This window comes from Moschus berezovskii, chromosome 3, assembly GCF_049115385.1.
Source record: "Moschus berezovskii isolate FMDL1 chromosome 3, NW_MosBer_1.0, whole genome shotgun sequence".
NCBI lineage: Eukaryota > Metazoa > Chordata > Mammalia > Artiodactyla > Moschidae > Moschus > Moschus berezovskii.
In genome coordinates, this window is record NC_142462.1 from 58,310,367 (window position 1) to 58,332,348 (window position 21,982).

The 21,982-nt window shown below is 41.2% G+C and overlaps 1 gene segment (V, D, J or C); it reads right to left on the reverse strand.

The window, feature by feature from the left end:
• Positions 1 to 5,067: 5,067 nt before the first annotated feature.
• LOC148778333 (T cell receptor gamma variable 8-like) lies at positions 5,068 to 5,786 on the reverse strand. The segment is given in 2 exon segments: positions 5,068 to 5,492; positions 5,636 to 5,786. Coding segments are annotated over 2 exon segments (450 nt in total).
• Between the last annotated feature and the right edge of the window lie 16,196 nt (positions 5,787 to 21,982).

Consider the following 21,982-nt stretch of genomic DNA (forward strand, 5'->3'; position numbering starts at 1 on the left):
GTTGTTAGTACTTGGGGCTGTAATATACCCTTTGCATCTATTGTAGTCATGAATGATGTCCCCTCAGTTCCTTTCTGAAAACTTGTCCTCTGATTTTCCTTATTCCAAGACCATGAGAAGAATTATCGGGAGCTTTAGGAATTGTTTGTTTTTCAAAATACATGCAAGATTTAAGCAATAAAATGCAAAAGAGTAGCTAAAGAGCTATGCAGTTATTAAGTTTTATTAAATATAAGAACAGTAAGAAGAAAGAGTATAAGGTTTTGCAAAAGGGCATAAAATCAAACCTGCATAAATGGGGAGACATATCATATTCATGAAGGAAAAGCTCAATGTCATAAACATGCAAACTCTTCTTAAATTCATGTGTATAAATAGGTTAATTCCAATGAGACTTAAGGTAACATTTTATTTTTTTGTTCCATGTTGTAAAGATTGGGGCTGAGCTAGCTATATTTATTTTAAATTGATATAAAAAGCAAATATGAAATAATTTAAAATTTTTTATTGAAATAATGATTTTTAGTAACTAATTTGGCATAACAGCTCTTAACCCTTATTGCAAAGTTACTGACATAACATGATAATGGAGTAAGAATACTGAGACACGAATAAAACACAAATCCTCCAAGCATGTGTTAATATAAAAATATAATTAAGGCATTTTTAATTGTAGGGAAATGATAGATTGTCTTAAAATTAGTTATGAACTATCAATTATATGTTGGAAAAAAATAGCTCTCTATCAAATACCATAAAAGTTAGATTTGTATTAAAAGGCATCTAAAAGTGTGAGTTATAAAGAACAATGAATGGTCACTCAGTCGGGTCCGACTCTTGCAACCCCATGGACTGTAGCACACAAATTTCCTCTGTCCATGGGATTCTCCAGGCAAGAATACTGGAGCAGGTTGCTGTTTCCTTCTCCAGGGGATCTTCCCGACCTAGGAATCAAACCCGAGTCTCCTGCATTGCAGGCAGATTTTTTATCAACTGAGCAATGAGTAGGGGACTGAGTGCTTGGGCAGAAAAGCTTGGAATGTGAAGAGTACAGGAGACACCTTTACTTAATGTTTAATTTTTAAGAAGGAGAAATTTGGAGACTTTTTTCTTTTTTTTTAAATTGAAGTGTAGTTGGTTTACAATTTGTGCCAATCTCTGCTGCATAGCAAAGTGACTCTGTGTTACACATATGTACGTTCTTAGTTTTTGACATTGTTTTCCACTATGATTCATCCCAGAATATTAGATGTAGCTCATTGTGCAATACAGCAGGATCTTGTTGTTTATCCATTCTAAATGTAATAGTTTACATCTGCCAACTCCAAATTCCTAGTCCATCCCTCTTCTCCTCCTCCTCCCTGTTGGCAACCACAAGCCTGATCTCTATGTCTATGAGTCTGTTTCTGTTTCATAGATAGATTTATTTGTGTCATATTTTAGATTCCACATATAAGTAATATCATATGGTATTTGTCTTTCTTTTTCTGACTTTCTTCACTCAATATGATAAGCTCTAGTTGTATCCATGTTGCTGCAAATAGCAGTGTTTTGTTCTTTTTATGGCTAAGTAGTATTCCATTCGGGGAAGGCAATGGCAAGCCACTCCAGTACTCTTGCCTAGAAAATCGCATGGAGAGAGGAGCCTGGTGGGCTACAGTCCATGGGGTCGCTACTAGTCGGACCCGACTGAGCGACTTCACTTTTCACTTTCACACATTGGAGAAGGAAATGGCCACCCACTCCAGTGTTCTTGCCTGGAGAATCCCAAGGACGGGGGAGCCTGGTGGGCTGCCATCTATGGGGTTGCACAGAGTCGGACATGACTGAAGCGACTTAGCAGCAGCAGCAGCAGTATTCCATTATAGATATGTACCACATCTTCCTTATCCATTCATCTGTCAATGGATATTTAGGCTATTTCCATGTTCTGGTTGTTGTGAATAGTGCTGCTATGAACACAGGTGTGCGTGTACCTATTCAAATGACTGCTTTGTCCTGGTATATGCCCTGGAGTGGGGTTGCTAGGTCATGTGGTAATTCTATTTTTATTTTTCTGAGAAAAAACTCCATACTATTTTCCATAGTGGTTGCACCAATTTACATTCCCATTGACAGTATATTAAGATTCCCTTTTCTTCACACCCTTTCCAGCATTTGTTATTTGTAGACATTTTAATGATAGCCATTCTGACTGGTATGAAGTTGCACCTTGTTATAGATTTGATTTGCATTTCTCTAATAATTAGTGATGTTGGGCATCTTTTCATGTGTCTACTGGCCATCTGTATGTCTTCTTTGGGGAAATGTCTATTAAGGTGTTCAGCTCACTTTGCCTCTGGGTTGTTTGTTTTTTGTTTTTGTTGTATGATCTGTTCACATATTTTGGAAATTAAGCCCTTGTCGGTCACATCATTTGTAAATAGTTTCTCCAATTCTATTAGTTGTCTTTTTTTTTTTATAGTTTATTTTTGTGTATGGTGTGAGAGTGTGTTTTAACTTCATTGATTTATGTGCATCTGTCCAACTTTCCCAGCACCACTTGCTGAAGAGATTTTTTCCCCCTGTTTTTATATTCTTGCTGGAGAACTTGTACTTTTTACAACATTTCTAGGAATGTATCCATTTCTTCTGGGCAGTCTATTTTCTTGCCGTAATATTTGTAGTAATTGCAGTAATTACTTGCAGTAATTATTTGTAGTAATGAGTTATTGCCGTTGTATTTTGGTGGTATCAGCTGTCAACTTCTTCTAATTTCATGTCTAATTTTGTATCTTTAAGTTCTCTCTCTCTCTCTCTTTTTTTTTCCTGATGAGTTTGGCTAAAGGTTTACCAATTTGTTTGTCTTTTCAAATAACCAGCTCTTGGTATATCGATCTTTTCTATGATGTTTTTAGTCTCTATTTTACTTTGCTCTGATTTTTATTCTCTTTCATTTACCTTTGGTTTTGTTTGTTATTTTTTCTGGTTCTTTTATGTATAAGAATAGGCTGTTTGTCTGAGGTTTTTCTTGTCTCTTGAGGTAGGCTTGTATCCCTATAAACTTCTCTCTTAGAACAGCTTTTGCTGTATACCACAGATTTTTTTTATGGTGTTTTCCTGTTTTCATTGTCTTCAAGTATTTTTTATTTCCTCTGATTTCTTCAGTCACACCTGGGTTGTGTATAGCATACTGCTCATCCTACATGTGTTTTTGTTTCTTGTGCATACACAGTGTCTCTACCTCTAGCTGTGTCCTTAGAGAAATTGACCTGTATAAGCAGAGACAGAGAATGGAAACTGAGGGAGCGATCATAAGGGTTCTGTTAGTACATGGAAAAGTAGTTTTCACAAAGTGCAAAGAACAGTGATATAATAATGCATTAGTCAGTAATTAGAGGAGAAATTGGATCTCCACATTAAGATTGCTACCTTATACCCATACACAAAAATTCAGATTAAAGTGGATCAAGGAATCAAATGTGCAGAACAAAGTCTTAACACCATTGGAAAAGTATAAATGAAAATATATTTATGCTTCAGGCTTTCCTAAAACTGCAAATAGTTACAGTATGTGGTTGCTGATACAGTAGAGCAAGTTAAAGGCAGTGCATTTACTATCCAATTCCTTGTTGCCTGCAGTCACTGAACTAAGAAGGATCTGAAGCTTTGACTTGTAGTGTGAGCAGGTTTGTTTTTTTTTTTTTTGATTGCAAGATTCTGATGGAGAAATATGATGACCTGGAGAGCAGCAGCACCCAGGATGCAACAAGACAGATGGGGCTTCGGGTTGGGGATAAGACCATGAACACTATTCTAGCAGGCATTCCTGTGCTAGTGCAGCAAGACTTACAAATCAATTTGAAGAAGAATCAGTAGGAGCCTATCAAAAAATGCACATTTTCAGCCTTCATTCCATGATTCTGAGTCACTGTGTTGAGTGCCACCCAGAACATGCACTTTTATTCCAATTCAGGTTCTTCCGATGCAGGTGGTACATGGACCACCAGAGTTTGAGAAACACTGTTCTAGAAGCTCAGACACTGGTACAAATTTGGAGGAACCAATACACAAAAGACCGTATATACACATGAGCTGACATTTCTGTATTTCAATATTAATTTTGCTTCCTTAAACCTAGTCCAATAAGGCAGCCACAATCCTAGGCTATATAACTTTTCAATTGAAATATTATATCATTCATTGATTTTTCACTTAAAGTGGTCTTTAATTTTAATTATTGAGAAAATTATGATCTGATAAGTCTCATTCTAGTTTGGCATTTGGTCTTGTTAATGGTAGGGAGTGGAGGTAGAAAGAAGCTTTGGCTTTACTTGTTTAAGACAGTTCTGGCTGTGGGCTGAACTTCAACAGAGGGCATAAGTAAAATACAACAATGGGGCTTCCCTCGTAACTCAGTCGGTAAAGAATCTACCTGCAATAATGCAGGAGACCTGGGTCCAATTCCTGGGTCTGGAAGATCCCCTGGAGAAAGAAATGGCAAACCACTCCAATATGCTTGCCTGGAGAATTCTTGCCATGGACAGAGGAGCCTGGCAGGCTACAGTCCAAGGGGTCTCAAGAGTCGGATATGACTTAGCGACAAAACCACCGACCACCACCTCAAACAATCACTTTTCCTCTACTCTTTCATTAGGTCAACCATGCCCTAGTTGATTATGTAAGAGAAATATCAGTTTGTCCAAAAAATAAATTGGATATCAGATTGAGGTTCAAGAAGTCCGAGTTTTCATTCCATCATTTCTCATTCTTCATACTTCTGATAATAAGGATGCTCTATTCCCAACCATTTTCTCTGGAAAATCATCAGGTGAATCGTTCAGTATTATCTAGCCTTTCCATTTTCCTCTCCTAAATATCTCCCCTAACATAATCCTAGGTTCTCTGTCTGAAAGCGAAAGTAGTATGAACTCTACCAGCTTCTGGGAGAACTGAGAATATGCTGCCTGCCAGAGTGCTTGCCTACAGACTGGAGATGGAGGCCTGTTTTTAGGAAAAACTATGGCTATTGTGGGGAGGTAGAAGGTGGCCGTGGAATATAAAGCTTGATTCATGGGCATTGAGTTCAGGGTTTTTCTTTGTTTAGAGTAAAAAGAAATTGGGGGAGGAAGTGAAGCAGCTGCTGATATCAGGGCTGTGATTTGCAGCCACAAGCAAAGTTTCCAGTGCAGTGTACAGGAAGTCTGAACCAACGTGCTTATCCCAGATAGCACAGTAGTATATGCCGGAATCACTTTGTTGCAGATTTAGGATTGCAAATGTATAGCTCCTCCCTGTGCCCTTATAGACATGGTATTTTGCTCCATTGATTCCTGATTCAAGCACAAGCTTTGAGTTGTAGCTGTCGTAGTAGAAAAGGCGTCGGGGGGCCATCCCCTCCTCGTGTTTGTACAAATGGATATAGGTGGCCCCTTGTGTAAGATCACAAGGGAACGAAGCAGTCTCCCCAGGCTTACGAGTGATTAACATCAAGTTGGATGATACCTGCATGACTGCAATGGGAAAAGCAACAAAAAATAATGAGAAAGAGGAAGCACTGATTTCTTAGTACGACCTTCTTCCCCACCCCCACCCCCCCCACCACATTGCCACAAAATACAGAAAAATTCCAGGAGCATCCAGGCAACACGCTTACCGGGACCCAGGACAACCAGAAGCAGTGCTGGGGCCCGCATCCTGCCCCGGCAGTGAGCTAGACTGGGATTCCGAGCCGATGTGACAGGCAGAGAAGTCAGGGAGGATCTCTCTAAAGACCACCAGGCTGATCCCAGAGTGGGTGGGTGCTGGGGGAAGTCTGGGGAGGAGCCTTGCCTCTCTGCACCAACCCCTTTCTTGAGGGCCCCCCTGTGGTGGGCTGGGAGCTGCCATCTCCCCCACAGAAGAGAAGCCTGAGCACCGAGACTCAGAACTGCAAGCAGATGGATCAAATGCAAATGAGGGGAGGAGAGCCATGGACCAAGCTTGCCTGTTGCCTAGTGGAGTGAGCAGTCCTGAATGGGGCTAAGTTCCCTGCAGTTCAGCATTTCAGTGTTTATGCTGCTGCCACGGTCTTGTCCGGTGACATCTTTATATTCCTTCCCTGAACTACCTTTCCTTTTACCCCTGTAAGCAAACTCGGAGGCAACAACCAGAGAATCCAATAAGAACTGAACCTGCTTTATTATAAGAAATTAAGATTGATTATGTTGGTCTACATTTGACTGTCCTTAAAATTAAACAGATGTGTGTTTGTGTGTGTGCATGTGTTATAAATCAATTGGAGAGAGGATTCATGTTCAGCCTCAAGTAAAAGGCTGCCTCATATAGAGTGTCCAGATCTCATGAAAAAATAAGGAGCTTCACAATAGTTGGAACAGACAAACTAAAAACATATATCTTTTTTTGAAATTCAGGGAAATGCAAATCAAAACTACAACGAGGTATCACCTCACCCATGTCAGAATGGCTATTATTGACAAGGCTAGAAATAATGTGCTGAAGACGGGCAGAAAATAGAACCCTGTGCACTGCTGGTGGGATGTAAATTGGTGTAGTCGCTATGAAAACGGTTTGGAGTTTCCTCAAAAAGTCAAAAATGAAGCTACCACATGATCCAGCAATTCCACTTCTGAGTGTTCGTCTGTAGAAAACAAAAACACTAAGAGATACCTGCACTCCTATATTCACAGTTTACAGCAGCCGAGGCACGGAAGCAACCTGAGTGCCATGGACAGAAGAATAAAGTGCCTGTGGCGTGTACATTTATACACACACACATATATACACACATAATGCCATTCTGTGGCCCCTAATTACGTCACGGGTCTAGACAGCTCTCCCAACTGCTCTGCAGCTCTGCCTCTTGACCAGTTCTTTCTCTACCGTTCTGACCCTCTACCTCCGTCTGTTTGTGCATCTCTGTGCGCAGATCCTCTCCATTTTCTATTGCTCCCCACCCTCTACACACTCCTTCTTTCCAGTTCTGACCTTCCCCTCTCTTGCTCGTTTTCTCTCCACCATTTACAATTTCCTTCCTCGCCTCTGTTTCTGCCACTTTCTGTCTCTCTTCTCGCCTATCTCCACCACCTGTCTTCCCTTTTCTGTTTCTCTATTTACATTTCTTATTGATTTGACTTCTCTCTCTCCCTCTCTTTCCATTTTCTCTCATGATCATCCTAACTACTTTAAATTTTCGGTTAGTCCAACATCTGCGATATCTCAGGACTGGCATCTGGTAACTGACTATTCTACATTACCATGTTGTGATGTTCCTGGTTCTGTAAGTTAAGGAATTTGGGATTATATCCTGCACATTTGGAATATCATGTTATGGACTTAGGCAGTGTTTAATACTGTGGAGTGTGCTGAGAGCCGGGAATCGACCCAGCTGTGGAATGCATCGGAGGGCAGGTCCAGAGAGGCAAGTTCCAGACTCTGCAGTGCTATGCACACAGCATTGTGTGTGCCACCTGAGTAGTTTCAAATCAAAATTTAAAGAATATGGTTATGATTATATAGCTATATTTTTATAACGTGAATTTTTAAAACATTTTCCTTACAGGTATACATTGGTGAAGAATGAAAACTACATCAGAGTCCCACGTTTCTAAATAAGGATGACTTAGTTCATTTTTGTTTACTGTAGCCAGAATGTCTCCATGTCAGGCATGATTTAATGACAAACCCTAACTTCTGAGGTCAGCAAGGACAGCAGTCCCGGGAGGTGGTGCTGTCCTTGTCTCCACTGGCAGGGAAGACTGAGGGTGAGTGACTGGTCCAGGGTCCCACAGCTGGAGGGGCAGAGCCAGGACTCAGGCGCCCCGTCTGTACCAGCATCCACTCTGGTCTGCACAGGATGGTCGTCTCTGGAGTGTGTTGGAGCTTCTGAGATGACAGGTGTGGTCCAGTCACAGCAATCGGGCTCCACGTGCCTCCAGGTCAGGGCACGTTGTACAGTCCTTTCAAATCATCAAAGGAAACATTTCAACCTCACAAATATGAGTAAATAAACAGTCAACTGTAAAAGCCGTAACTCTGCTTAATTATTTAAGCACAGAAGGGAAAGAGTAGATCTTAAAACTTCATCTGATAAGAAAAAAATATTCTGTATCTACATTCAGTGAGGGACGTTGACTTAGTGTGGTGACCATTTCAAAACACGAGCACATATTGAATCGTTGTGTTGTGTAACTGAGTCTAATGTAATATTTTATGCCAATTTTATTTTTTAAAACGTATTTTTCTAAAAAAATAAAGGAAAAGTAGTGGACTGAGTGGAGTAGCTGGGGGCACTGGTATAGGGACAGACAGGATGGCAGAAGCAGCCACAGTCGTGGCAAACAGAGGCCCTGCCTGCATCAGTGCATCCAACACACTTCGTCCTCTCTTTTCCACAGCAGTGTTCAGACATAAAGCAAAAATGTGGGTGAGTGAATAGTAGATCCTTTTCTAAAATACTTTATAATAAATTCTTGAGTGACCTCAACCACGGTCTCTTTAGTGTCACAGCTCATGTTTGTCACATAAGCTCATGTTTGATATATAAGCTTTGTTATAAAAACAGAGTAAAATGTAGCTTTTTGCCTTTTCATGTTACACCTCAAATATTTGATGTATTCTTTTTCTGCATGAAAAGATCATTGAAAGTCATCGGATGGGGTCTCCTTTTTTGAAAGCTGAAATGAAGACATCTACTGCTGATGTTATCGAATGGCTAATAAAGAATTTGTTTATTGTGTTATCTCACAGACATGATACCATATTCACATACATTAAAGTCTTGCCTGCACATGGCTCATACGATAGTGTCATGAGGTGAAGTGAAAGTCATTCGGTCATGTTCAACTCTTTGTGAGCCCATGGACTGTAGCCTGACTGGCTCCTCTGTCCATGGAGTTTTCCAGGTGATAATATTGGAGTGGATAGCCGTTCCCTTCTCCAGGGGATCTTCCCAACCCAGGGATCGAACCCAGGTCTCTCTCATTGCAGGTGGGTTCTTCCATTTGAGCCACCAGGGAAAACTTGGACCCCCTATATTCAGTGAGATTGAGTCTGATCTTTTAATGAAAAGTTACAGAAAAGTCTTGTGCTGTCTTTCTAATCAAAAGACCTCTTAATATATTAGAATGGCATTACATTGTAAGCAAAATCTCTATTTTGATTTGCAGAATGGAATTTTTGTTTCATGTCTCAGATTTCTTTAGTATTTTTTCAACATCCTACATTTCTCTTCTATTTTTTAGCTCATGAACATGCAATATATGTACAACTGTAAAAAGTAATAAAACTGAACATATCAAAGCGATTAGTTTTATTTTTCTAGATTTGCATTATGTATTTGGCCTAAAGTGTTAGAATTACAACAGGAAGACAAGATGGATTGTGAATACATATAAAAAATACCGTTTTGTATCATGAAATAATCGCTTTCTCTTGACTTATCGCCTAAAATAGTCTGAGTAATCTTATTTTGAACCAACTCGATGAAATCATTCTCCCTTGTGTTTAGCTAGTTTGAATTAAAATGAACTCAATTACATTATGAGTTGTTTTGTTAAACAGGAACATTCAACTCAATGCTTCATGGGAAGACAGTGTTATCTGTCAGTTTCCTTTCATTATTCATTGTCATTCAAGAAAAATCCAACTGTGTGTGATGGAAATGGTGCTGGTTTGGGTGGAAACTGGCCTCCCAAATCTAATCGGCTCCATCTGTGCTTGGTCTAAGAATGGGCCACAGAACAAAGGTATAGCTGGAGGCTCCCTGGGAGCCTGGGGCCTCACCAGGGGGAGCTTCTTATATGGAAAGAGGGGAAGAGGGAGCTCCAGGGTCAGGCTGTGGACTAAAACCTCAAGACTTCAGTGGTGTCATCACAATGAGAATATCCTGTGTCGGGAGTGGACCTGTGTCTACACCACGACCGTAGCTGGGGCCTGAGCTGGACATCAGTGTGTGGCTTTAATCTGAGAAGAAGCTCTCCCCCATGCTTGGGCTGGACGAGAAGGATGCGGCCAGTCCTCTTAGGAGGGCAAAGACCCCAGATGTTGGCTCTCGGATTTTCCTTTAAAAGGATCCATTAGAGAAAATATACAATCATTTATTTTTATCTCTCATAGTGTGAATTGAACATTATTTTATGCCTATGCCTTTTATAGAAACACACAGACACACATAGAAATGAGGGTCATACTTGTTAATATAGTTACCTAATAGAAAATATGGTTAAACAAGAGACAGGAGGAATGAGGATGTGACTTGAATGTGCGGTGAGGTCAGACTGTGCGAGCTGAAGCCTCGACCTTAGCCATGGAGCCTGCTTCCCTCTGGGGCTGGATGGATGGAGTGCCGGGCATGGACTCTGGACCTGCTGGGCTTGGGGGACAGCTGCTCTTCACGCTCACACTGCTGAGCAGCCCTTGCTATTCACTCATCACACTGTCATCTGATGTTAGTGCCCCTAGTAACCCTTGCTTGGGTTGACTCTGAAGTCGTTTTGTCCTTTAGGGGGGACTTAGATGGCTCAGTGGAGAAGGCAATGGCACCCCACTCCAGTACTCTTGCCTGGAAAACCCCATGGACGGAGGAGCCTGGTAGGCTGCAGTCAATGGGGTCGTGAAGAGTCGGACATGGCTGAGCAACTTCACTTTCACTTTTCACTTTCATGCACTGGAGAAGGAAATGGCAGCCCACTCCGGTGCTCTTGCCTGGAGAATCCCAGGGACGGGGGAGCCTGGTGGGCTGCCGTCTATGGAGTCCCACAGAGTCGGACACTAATGAAGCGACTTAGCAGCAGCAGCAGCAGATGGCTCAGTATTTGAGATTCCATTGCACAGATGTGGTTAGGGCCTCCATATCTCTGTTCTTATGAGGAAGAAAGCATCCCACATCTGTCCACACAGCTTGGTTCAGGGATCGGGTCTTGTGTCACCCCATCTGAACTGAGAAAATGAATCAAGATGTACCAGCCTCAGTAAGTCACAGATCATGGAAGACCACGGGTGACTGGTAGAACATCAGGGATGACCTTAGTGCCGCAAGGAGTCCTATCTGCTCTTTCCTTCAGGGTCGTGAGCATGGTTGAAGGTGCAGCATCTGAACATCCTGGGTGTAAGTTTCCCAGTTCACCTAGGAGCTCATTGGAGGAACTGTATACATAAACAATGGGGAATCCGGATCACAAAGCCTAGAGTATGTGTGATAACAATCGTGTGTCTGTGCAGAAGGACCTTTTCTTCCGTTAGCTGTGACCCTTTGAAAGTAAACAAAGTAAGTTGTGGTTTAATTGTGCTCATTTTCTTGTGACATCCCAGCTACCCCTTGCACAAACCCAAAAAGTAGGGGCTAGTTTGACTTTGAGCATTTTCCACGAATCAACCACATTTGACAGAGCAGGTGAACAAAGAAGCCTGAAAGAGTGAAACCCCACCAGCTGCACCAGCGACCTCCTGCTGCCACTCAGGCTGTCTCCCCACCCCCACTACCCTCCCCTCTCTGCACCTAGCAGGCCAGGGCAGCCCGGGAAGAGAGGGGCAGGAAGTGGCTGAGAAGCTGGAAACCACAGGATACAGTGCCCTTGGGGCTCTGGCGAGGAAATTAGCTGCACCAAATTTTCAGCTATTTGCAAGTTTACCCTCTTGCCTTCTATGCTTAATACACAGTTCCTTCCCAATGAAGAAATAGTTCCAGATCTCTAAGACGAGGGTGGTGTATTTTGTCTAGAGAAATCTGATCAAATTCATGAGAACCAAGGAGCTGACCTAGATTAGATTTTATCTATCTTGGGTTGTTTATTTTTTTATTTTCAAATGGAGACCTCCTTTTGGTTTCACAAGAATTTGGTTCACACACACTGAAGCTGAGTGTAAACAAGCAAAAAGCCTTCCCAGTTGTAAATGAGACATTGTTGTAATTCTAGTACATAAAAGATTTTCCGTTAAAAGGATCTATTAGAGAAAATATCTATTAGAGAAAATATACTATTAGGAAAAAATATTTATTTTTTTCTCCCTTGTCCTATAAATTGAACATTTTTTTACGCCTTTGCCTTTTTTAGAAATACACAGACACACCTAGAAATGTTGTATACATAGATGCACATAGTGTTGTACTTGTTAGTATCGTTACCTAGGAGAAAATATGGTTAAAGGACATGAACATTATTTCATAGAAAAGGAAATTTGATAGACTTAAATATGTGAAAAATGCTTATGCTCACTCATAATAAAAGAAAAGCAAATTAAAATAGCAAACATATACTACTGTTTACTCATCCGATTAGCAAAATCCTGACATTTCACAGCACTCTTCTGGCAGTCACATACCTCTGGTACAAATGCAAAATGGTGATATCTCCACTGGCCATATCTATTAAAATGACCAATACACACAATCTTCATGACATAAAACACTATTAGAATTTTAGCAGTTTAAAAATGCAGCAAAATGTGTAAATAAAACAGTAGTGTACTATGAGGAAATGATTTTATAAGTTATTGTACATTCAGCAGCAAAATACGATCTAGCTGTCTAAGGATCTCTCTACATTTACAGTAAAGGAGCTCTAGATTGTGTCAGTGGAGAGAGGTACGAAACAATATATTCTGCATGCTACCTTTGAGCATAGAGGGAAATTAGCATATATACACATGCATATATTTATTTCTATGTACACTCATATTTACTATAAAGGATGCAGAGAAAACAAAATCATGACTTGAAAGAGGAGGAGAGGTAGAGACTAACGCATTTTTAAGAGGGTTTTGATTGATTTTCGATCCATGCAAAGATATTATCTGACAAGTTTAGGAGGCCCCTGATATGCAGATTATTTTTTCAATGACACTTCCTGACTAATGTTCCATTTCTTTAAATAACTATGTTTTTTGAAGATGCATAGTACTCTGTCATAGGACATTGTTTACTTTTTAGATTCTTATTGGTGATTATGGTTCACTGGAGGCTGAAGTAAATGGTACTACAGTGAATGAGCATCTGGGGACATAAATCTTAGAACACATATTTTGTTTCCTTAGGAAAGTGATGAGTGAATGGTCAGACAACTTTCGGCATAAAGCGTGTGGCAGCTTGTGTAATGAATTCTGTGGTGGCTCCTTGATGCCTGAGATCTGAGCTGGCAGTGCCGAAACTGTTTCAGTCACCTGATGCCTCAGCCCCTGGCTGCACGCTAGAATTACTGAAGGAGCATTTTAAAAGTCTAATACCTGGGCTATGATGAAGGCTGGACCTCAGTAACTTCTTTTCTTATACGGTTATGTATTTATCTGTTTACTATTTCTATGTATTATTTATTTATTTATCACTGTAATTATTTATTTACAGCTATAATAAGAGAGCCACTGGTATAATGAAAAGGCAGCAGGATTTAAGACAGGTGGACTTGGCCCATGAAGACTCTGGCACTGCTCTGTGTTTAACTTTGGGCATATTTCATAGACTCTCTGGGACCTCCTCTTCTTATCTGCGAACTGGAGATACTAGGTGACAAAATACAGGCTTGGAGATCAGAGAGACCCAGCTCTAAAATGGTTGTGACGAGCACATACCTCCACATCTTCAACTGTAAACTATGAACTATAACTGTACCTTCCTCCAAAGGGCTCTTAGAGGATTAAAAAAACTACCTAGTGAAGAGTAGAAACTGAGTTCCTGCTCTATCCATATCTAACCTGTCTACAGGCAAAATGAGATTAGAGATGGCTCTCAGGGCTTATGGGTACGTCTGGAATCTACTGTTTCTACAGCAGAGGTACCAACAGTAGAAGCTATAATGTTGTTGAGGACTTGGACGGACCGAGCATTGTTAACTCATCAATTCCACATGCTCCAGGAGATAGGGTGCTGCAACTTGATTACACAGATGAGGAAAGGATAGCACAGAGAGTTCCAATAGTTGCCTGAGGCCACACAGACACTAATATAGACCCAGGGTTTAAATCCAAGCCTACGAGGGTCAGAGTCTGCATGCTTTACCCCCCCCCCCCGATGCCTCTCTGGTGTTGGTGCAGTTCTCATGGGATTACTGTGAAGAGCAGGCGGCAGTGCCTGTGGGACGCTAGTACAGATCTGCGCACACTCAGTGTAAGTCATGCTGGGTGTCGCACTGTCCCCACAGGAACATCCCAGACCCATGGCTCTGAATCTGGCAACTCTGAAAGAAAAGGAACTTGGGCACCTTTGTTTGGTGGTAGTTTCACTTGGAGCCAGTGCTCCCGAGAAGCACCGTAGCTACCATCTCAGGGAAAGACTTAGAAACGTGGTGTTGACTATTATTACAATCAGTGCTGAATCTGACACCTCAGTTGCCATGCTGCTTCTTACCTTGGCTAGATTTCATGAAATTAAAGTACAGAGACAAAGGGCACTTCTGAATATTTTTTAATTTTTTGCACCTATATCAATTATGCAATAAAGACATCATAGATAAACACACATATGAACTGAGATATCTTAAACCCACCAAGAAAGTAGAGAGTTTCTGGGACTGTAGATGATGAAGGAAAGTTGACCTCTTTGTAGCACCCCCCTGTCACGAGATCTTCCCGTCACAGCAGACGCCTGTTCTCCTAAACACACAGGAGGTGATGACAGCAAAGTAGACTGTGCTCATGAGGAGGAGTAACAGGTAGGTGTAACAGGCAGAGGTGTTCACGAGCTGCAGCTACAGGGTACCTAGAAGTCATTTTGGTTAGTTTCAAGTGTTCTTTTGAGAGGAGAGGACATATTAATGAAAGCAGTGATCACAGTTATTTATTTCTGGTGACCTACAATGAAATAGTACTTCTCATACCCCAAACCCCAAACAAAACATGAACAACCACCGTGATCACCTCCACCAGGAAAAATCAGAATCCAGTTGACAATTCAAGTCCATCAACAACCTCAGCTAAATTCACTAGAACCTTCCAAAATATTAAAAAGCAAGACTATGTTTTTACTGAATGAGTCCAAAGGAAAAATATTTGTCATAAATCACGTTTAGCATCGGAAGGACTGATGCTAAAGCTGAAGCTCCAATACTTCAGCCACCTCATGCAAAGAGTTGACTCATTGGAAAAAGACCCTGATGCTGGGAGGGATTGGGGGCGGGAGGAGAAGGAGACGACAGAGAATGAGATGGCTGGATGGCATCACCGACTCGATGGACATGAGTTTGAACTCCGGGAGTTGGTGATGGACAGGGAGGCCTGCCGTGCTGCGATTCATGGGGTTGCAAAGAGTCAGACACGACTGAGCGACTGAACTGAACTGAACTGAAAGGAAAAAATACTTGTGCGAAATAGCATTTAGCGTCCCCTTCATCTCTGAGTAATAATAACGGGCAATATTCATTAAGAAAGTGAAAGTATTAGTCACTCAGTCATGTCTGACTCATTGTGACCCCATAGACTATAGCCCACCAGGCTTCTCTGTCCATGGGATTTCCCAGGCAAGAATACTGGAGTGGATTGCCGTTTCCTTTTCCAGGGGATCTTCCCAACCCAAGGATTGAACCTGGGTTGCCTGCATTGCAGGCAGATTCTTGACCATCTAAACCACCAATGAGGCCCACTAACCAAATGTCAAACACTATTCTGAGAGCTCTGCATGCAAAATTCTAATCTTATTTAAGTTTTCAAATAACCTATGAGATTAATATTTTGAACCCCATTTACCAGTAAACTGAGGACAGTTGTCTGATGTCACACATTTAGAAAGTACCAGAAACTACATTTCAGTCCCAGCAACCTGATTCTGAAGAACACATTCTTAGCTGTTCTGTAGTCCTGCATCTCATGTGCAATAAATACCCAGACATCAAAGTTAAGCCTAAATAGCAAGTTGAATTGCTGATATGGAAGTATCTGAGCCACTACATGTTGTACATCAGTGAAATTCCTATGAAGGGTATAAACCAGGGAAATCTGGCTGTGACACACTGGGGTGGGAGAGAGGTTTTGGTAAAGAGGACATCTCACAAAACGGAAGAAAGTCTTTAGTCTGAAACTCCTGAAACAACAGGAGCTCGTGCCTCACTTATCTATCTTTCCTGGATGTCTAACATCGTGACTGATGTCATAGGATAACTGCCCTTATGCTCCTTTGAAGCTTTGCAACAAATATATCATATAAAAAAACAATATCAAAAAACAATTAACAACACTGATGATGAGCCTCACTTGGCTACTCGATGGACCCCAAGACTGACTTTCTTCCTATATAACTTTTGCTTTTCTATGTTTTATCTTTATGGAGTCAGAACTCCAGAATCAGTAGCACTTGGTGTGGAAAGGATCTCAGACGGTGACATGCTTGTAACTCACTGCCCAGGGTCAGGTCAGGTCAGGTGTTAGCTGAGTTCCAGGCCCCCTGATACTGGGGATGGAGGAGGGATCAGCAGGACCAGAGCCAGTGCTTCTAAATTCACTGAGAACTTTCATACAGGGAGATGGGGCCACCAACTAGTACTGATCCTGTTCCAGCTAATTGGATACCCTATGGAGACATGCCACATAGGCAATCTTTGTAGTAATAGAGTTAGGTGCAATTGTTCCCAGTTGGCAGAAGAGGGCAGTATTGCTCAGAAATAGAAGTAATGTACCCACATTCATGCAACTAATAATAAAAGAACTGGGGTTGAAGTCCAGGCTGTGATAATTCAGAAGCCCATGTACTTACACCCCTGCCCATGGATCCACCCTGTCTCAGGGCCCTAGCTTTGGGATTCTTGTTCTATCTCTATATCTTATAGGAGGAATAGAGAATTAAGTGTGTGAACCGTTGATTCAGGTGGCCTGGGTTGAATCCCCAGATCTGGCTACATGACTTTGTACAAGGGACTGAGACAACTTGTGTTGACCTGTATATAAAGAGGTTAAAAGTTCTGAGATATCTTCCCCAAATAGCGATTTTCACATTTAAAAACTTGTCTGTAACTGTTTCCCCGCAATAATGAGCTTGCAGAGCCTGTTCAGGTCACTCACGATTTGAGATAATAATATAACCACATCACTAGTCTACAAAACAGTGTTCATCTTTCTCCTCTCTGTGGGACTGTGTCCAACTCATCAGAAGTGGTATCTGATCATTAAGAATCAAGTTAGCAAGAATGGTGGGGCTGATCGCTTCACTTTGCCCTTGTGGAAAATTTAAGCTCTTTTATCAGAAGTCCACTTTTGATAAATTTAAGAATTGTTCTAGAGCGAAGACTGCCACTGTGTCCCACCTGCTGTCTGCTGCACGCAGCGGAGGTGTTGCTCCAGGACCTTGCTTCAGACGTTTAAGCTCCCCCATCCAGTAAATCATTGATGTCTCTTAAAGAAAGAAAAGAAAAAATAATTGTTCTATGCTGCTATTCTAGTTAAAAATAGTTGTTATGTACTTTAAAAATTAGTATGTTTATGACCCAGCTATCCCACTGCTGGGCATACACACCGAGGAAACCAGATTTGAAAGAGACTTGTACCCCAGTGTTCATCGCAACACTGTTTACAATAGCTAGGACATGTAAGCAACCTAGATGTCCATCAGCAGATGAAAGGGTAAGAAAGACGTGGTACATATACACAATGGAATATTACTCAGCTATTAAAAAGAATGCATTTGAATCAGTTTTAATGAGGTGGATGAAACTGGAGCCTATTTTACAGAGTGGTAAGCCAGAAAGAAAAACACCAACACAGTATATTAATGCATATATATGGAATTTAGAAAGAAGGTAATGATGACCCTATATACAAGGCAACAAAAGAGACACAGAAACAAAGAATAGACTTTTGGACTCTGTGGGAGAAGGCGAGGGTGGGATGATTTGAGAGAATAAAATTGAAACATGTATATTACCATATATGAAATAGATTACCAGTCCAAATTTGACGCACGAAACAGGGCACTCATAGCTGGTGCACTGGGACAACCCTGAGGGATGGGATGGGGAGGGACGTGGGAGAGGGGTTCAGGATGGGGAACACATGTACACCCATGGCTGATTCATGTCAATGTATGGCAAAAACCACCACAATATTGGAAAGTAATTAACATTTAATTAAAATAAAAAAATAAAATTTAAAAAATACATAAAAATGAGAAAAAAAATAGTATGTTTAATCAGCTATCAATGATCTGGGCATCCCCAGGATAATGTTTGTAAACCCATTACTTCAATAAGATTGATCCTACAGGTTCCCTTTGTCACCAGCTCAAGAAGTTTGGTGTTAGCTCTTTATTTTTTCCCTTTTATCTTAACTCCCCTTCCCCAACACGGTTATTTCAGCTCTAGAACTTTACTCTCTCAGCAGGCTGTGCCTTTGTAATAGCAGTGGCCTTGGCCAAACCACTTAACCTGTCCATATCCCAGAGTCCTCAGGTGAAAACTCCTGAGGTATGAGGGTTGTGGTAATTAGATGAGTTAATTTAATACAAACGTACTGTACAGAAGGGAAATGTTTCTTCCCCCTACCCTCCTAAGTTTTCTGACTGAGGCCTTATAAATTGGACTAACAAAAGACATTAATTGGAGGGAAAAAGTGGGTTATTCACGTGTACATTGCATAGACATATGGGAGACATATTCAGAGATGGGTAACTCAAAGGAGTCCTTAGGACTGAGGGTCTATTTACCTAACTCGGAGGTGGGGAAGAGCCTTTATAGAAAAGCAAATGACTCTTTGGACAGATGGGCCCTTGAGGGGATATACGGGAGAGGTGATGGTGGCTTTGTGTGTCTGGGTGTGGCGTTGGCTTCTCCTCTCCCAAAAGAGATTATAGTTGCTTCCTATGGGGGATTTATGACAGTTGAGTTCTTTGGGGAGGTTCTGTTCTTAGCAGATTAGGAATTTCAGGAACTGAAATGCCTTCAGCTCAAAATACTCCTTATGTTAAGTGGCATATTTGGGGATGGCATATCCTGATCCCCTTCAATATATAAGACCATGCAATAGTGCTAGAACATTCCTGACAAGCAGCAAGCACTCTCTGAGTGTGTGTAGCTGTGACTGTCATGTAGGATCCTCTGTGAGCATCTATAACGGAGGTTTGGGTCCAGCTCGCCTGTACCACAGTTTGTGTCCTTAGAGTTAAAGGTGAGGGAGAACCTTATGCCTTATCTCTCCTTCCTTCAAGATTCTGAACCACTAGAGAGAACAGACATAAAAAGGCAGTAGAACCAGATGGAGCAGAGACATGTGGGTAGATGTGATCCCCTGAGCCCCTGGTTCTCCCTGGAAGGTGAGGACAATTTGACTTGAGCCAAGAAAAATACAAGGTCAGAGGTCTCTGTCTCAGACAGCAGATGTTTGCTTCATATTTAAAAATTAGAACTGCAGTGTTCCTGCTGCCACTGTAAAACCTGAGTTCTTTCTTTCCTGCAGAAGATTATAATTCCTCTGCTCTCCTTTGGCTAAGGAAAAATTGAGTGTGAACTGACTTGCTTTCTGTGTTAACCTGATTAACACTTGCCTATTTACCAATTATGTGTGAGCTAAATCACGTTACAGAGTTATATGTAGCAGCCTGTTCTATGATGGTGGGACTTGTGTGTGCTCTTTCATTTTAAGGTTAAATCTGAATGTCAGCTATTTACTCATGCTGGTGCAAAGCAAGTGGAAGCAGGCCTCAGCAATTGCAGGTGGGGTCCTGCAAGCTTACCAGCAGTGGGAGGGTGTAGACACCCACAGATGATCAGTTCTGTCAGGGACTCGTGGAATGAAATTAATGCAGACATATGCACACAGAGTAAACCGTGTGTCCCAAAATGGACTCTGCTGGGAATTTTGGTTTTGTTTTGCTTGTGCATTTTTAATATCCTCTGTGGCATCCTTCAGTCATGCTGAATTGCATTCCTAGGCATTCCAAGTTTTCTCTGAGATTATTATTATTTTGTTTTTATTTGTTTTTTACTGTGTTGGTCACCAAGTTACACAGACTTTGAGTCATCCACTCATACACTGATAATTCTATTATTAAGCTCTAGTAATTTTACTGAACAACACATATGTTTCCTTATGTAGTAGAAACACATGTATCTTGATTGATTAAAATTACAGCATATTCCAAGAGAATGTGGAGAATGGGGCTTCCCTGCTCGGTCTGAACTGTTTGTTCTGTAGGTAGGACTTGTATCTTTGGTCTGTTTATGACATGGAAGCCAGAAGTAACAGAGAACTCTGGCCTTTTAAAAATTTATGTGGAAAGAAGTACAAGACAGTGAGAAATCTAGAAGAAAGGCTATTTATGAAATCTGACCTGTTACGTCATGGTTAAGGATGTGGAGCCTACAGTCTAGCTCCCTAGGTTCAAATCCTGGCTCCTCCACCGATTAGCTCTGTGACCTGAGAAAGTGTGCACCAGTCCTCCCCTGGAACAATACAGATGACATTATTAGTCCCCATTGCCTAGACTTATGTTTTAAGAATTTAGAGAAATAATCCTTATGTAGCATGTTTAAGTATGGTCCTCCGAAAGATATGTTCAGATTCTAATCCCCAGAATGCATGAATGTTACCTTATTTGGAAAAAAAAAAGGGGGGCTTTGCTGATTTGATAAAGTTAAAGACTGTGAGATGAGGAGGCTGTCTTAGATTATCTGGAGAGGTCCTAAATCAAATGACAAGTATCCTTACAAGAGTGAGGCTGAGAAAGATGAGCTCAACTGATGAGGAAGCGGCTATGTGGCCAGGGAGGCAGAGATCAGACTGACTCAGCCATAAGTGAAGAGAAGCTAACAGCCACCAGAAGTGGGAATAGGCAAGGAATTGATTCTCTGATATATTACCTCTGGAGGGAGCACAAGCTATCAACACCTTGATTTCTAACTTTGGCCTCCAGAGCTATGAGAGAATAAATTTCTGTTGTTTTAAACCAAGTTTGTAGTAGTTTGTTATAACAGCCAAGGGAAATAGTACAAAATACAAACTATGTAAAGTTCCTGGTGTATAGCAAATAATAAATATTAGGCATCATTATAATTTCCCCTGAACTATAGAAAAATGTAGCCTAATGAATCCTGGTTTCTTTGTGGTCTATTGGATCACTTAAGTTACTCCTCCTTGCATGAGGAGTTGCTAGTACCGAGCCAAGAATGGAAGATTTTTCTTTGGCACTTTGGAGAGGGCAGAAGTGTTTGTCAAAGTCTCCAACACTTTCCTTAGAGAAAGGAAATGTTGATGGCAGTTCCTACATTTTGAGCCAAGGCAGAAACACACAGTGCACAGATAATGAAGTTTCTATTTATAACACAGACTTGTACAGATTTCTCCACCAGTAGAACTCTGGCAGTTGGACTACAGATCCCACATGTGTCCAAATATATTTTGTGTGACTTAGCCAATCTCGAGGCTTCCTGGAGCTGCAAACACAAGCAGATGGTCCTGGCAGGGGTGACACCACAGCATGTTTGCTGAAAGCGTCCTCTGGAAGTTTCTTATAGGAGAGGGATTTTGCATGTTTTAAGTAGGGTGACCATGACCATGAGCCTGGTTTGTCTGACTGCCTGGTGTTCTCATGTTGTACTGGCACCCCAAATGGTTTAGCAGTTGTCACTTTCAAAAATGTCCCAGTTTAGGTGATAAATTCTGTGCTTACTTCAATGTGAAGACACATCATGGTCAGCTTGCCAAGGAGCAAGATCTAAACTCATAGGAGAAGGTTTCTCTCCTAATGAGTTAGACAGTTTTGTAACAGTAGCTCTAAAACTGACAGAGGTAAGGATGATAGATCCATGTGTATTCCTGTAAGATATTTTTTTCCCTGATGGCTGGAAAATTAAAAGGCCCCAAAGACCAAACAGAGAGAAATAGATAATGAAAATCCAGAATTCTAGCAGATAATTAATATTAAAAGTCCTTAACATTTTGGAGAATTTACTACCAGAGTCCCAACCAGTCACAATGGATGAAGGGATTCTTGGAGAATGGAATTCATACTCCAGATCTACCAAGGTTAAAAAAGATACGCTCATTGCTGGTACTGTGTGACTCATGGTCTGAAAGTGTATACTGTTTCTTGTGG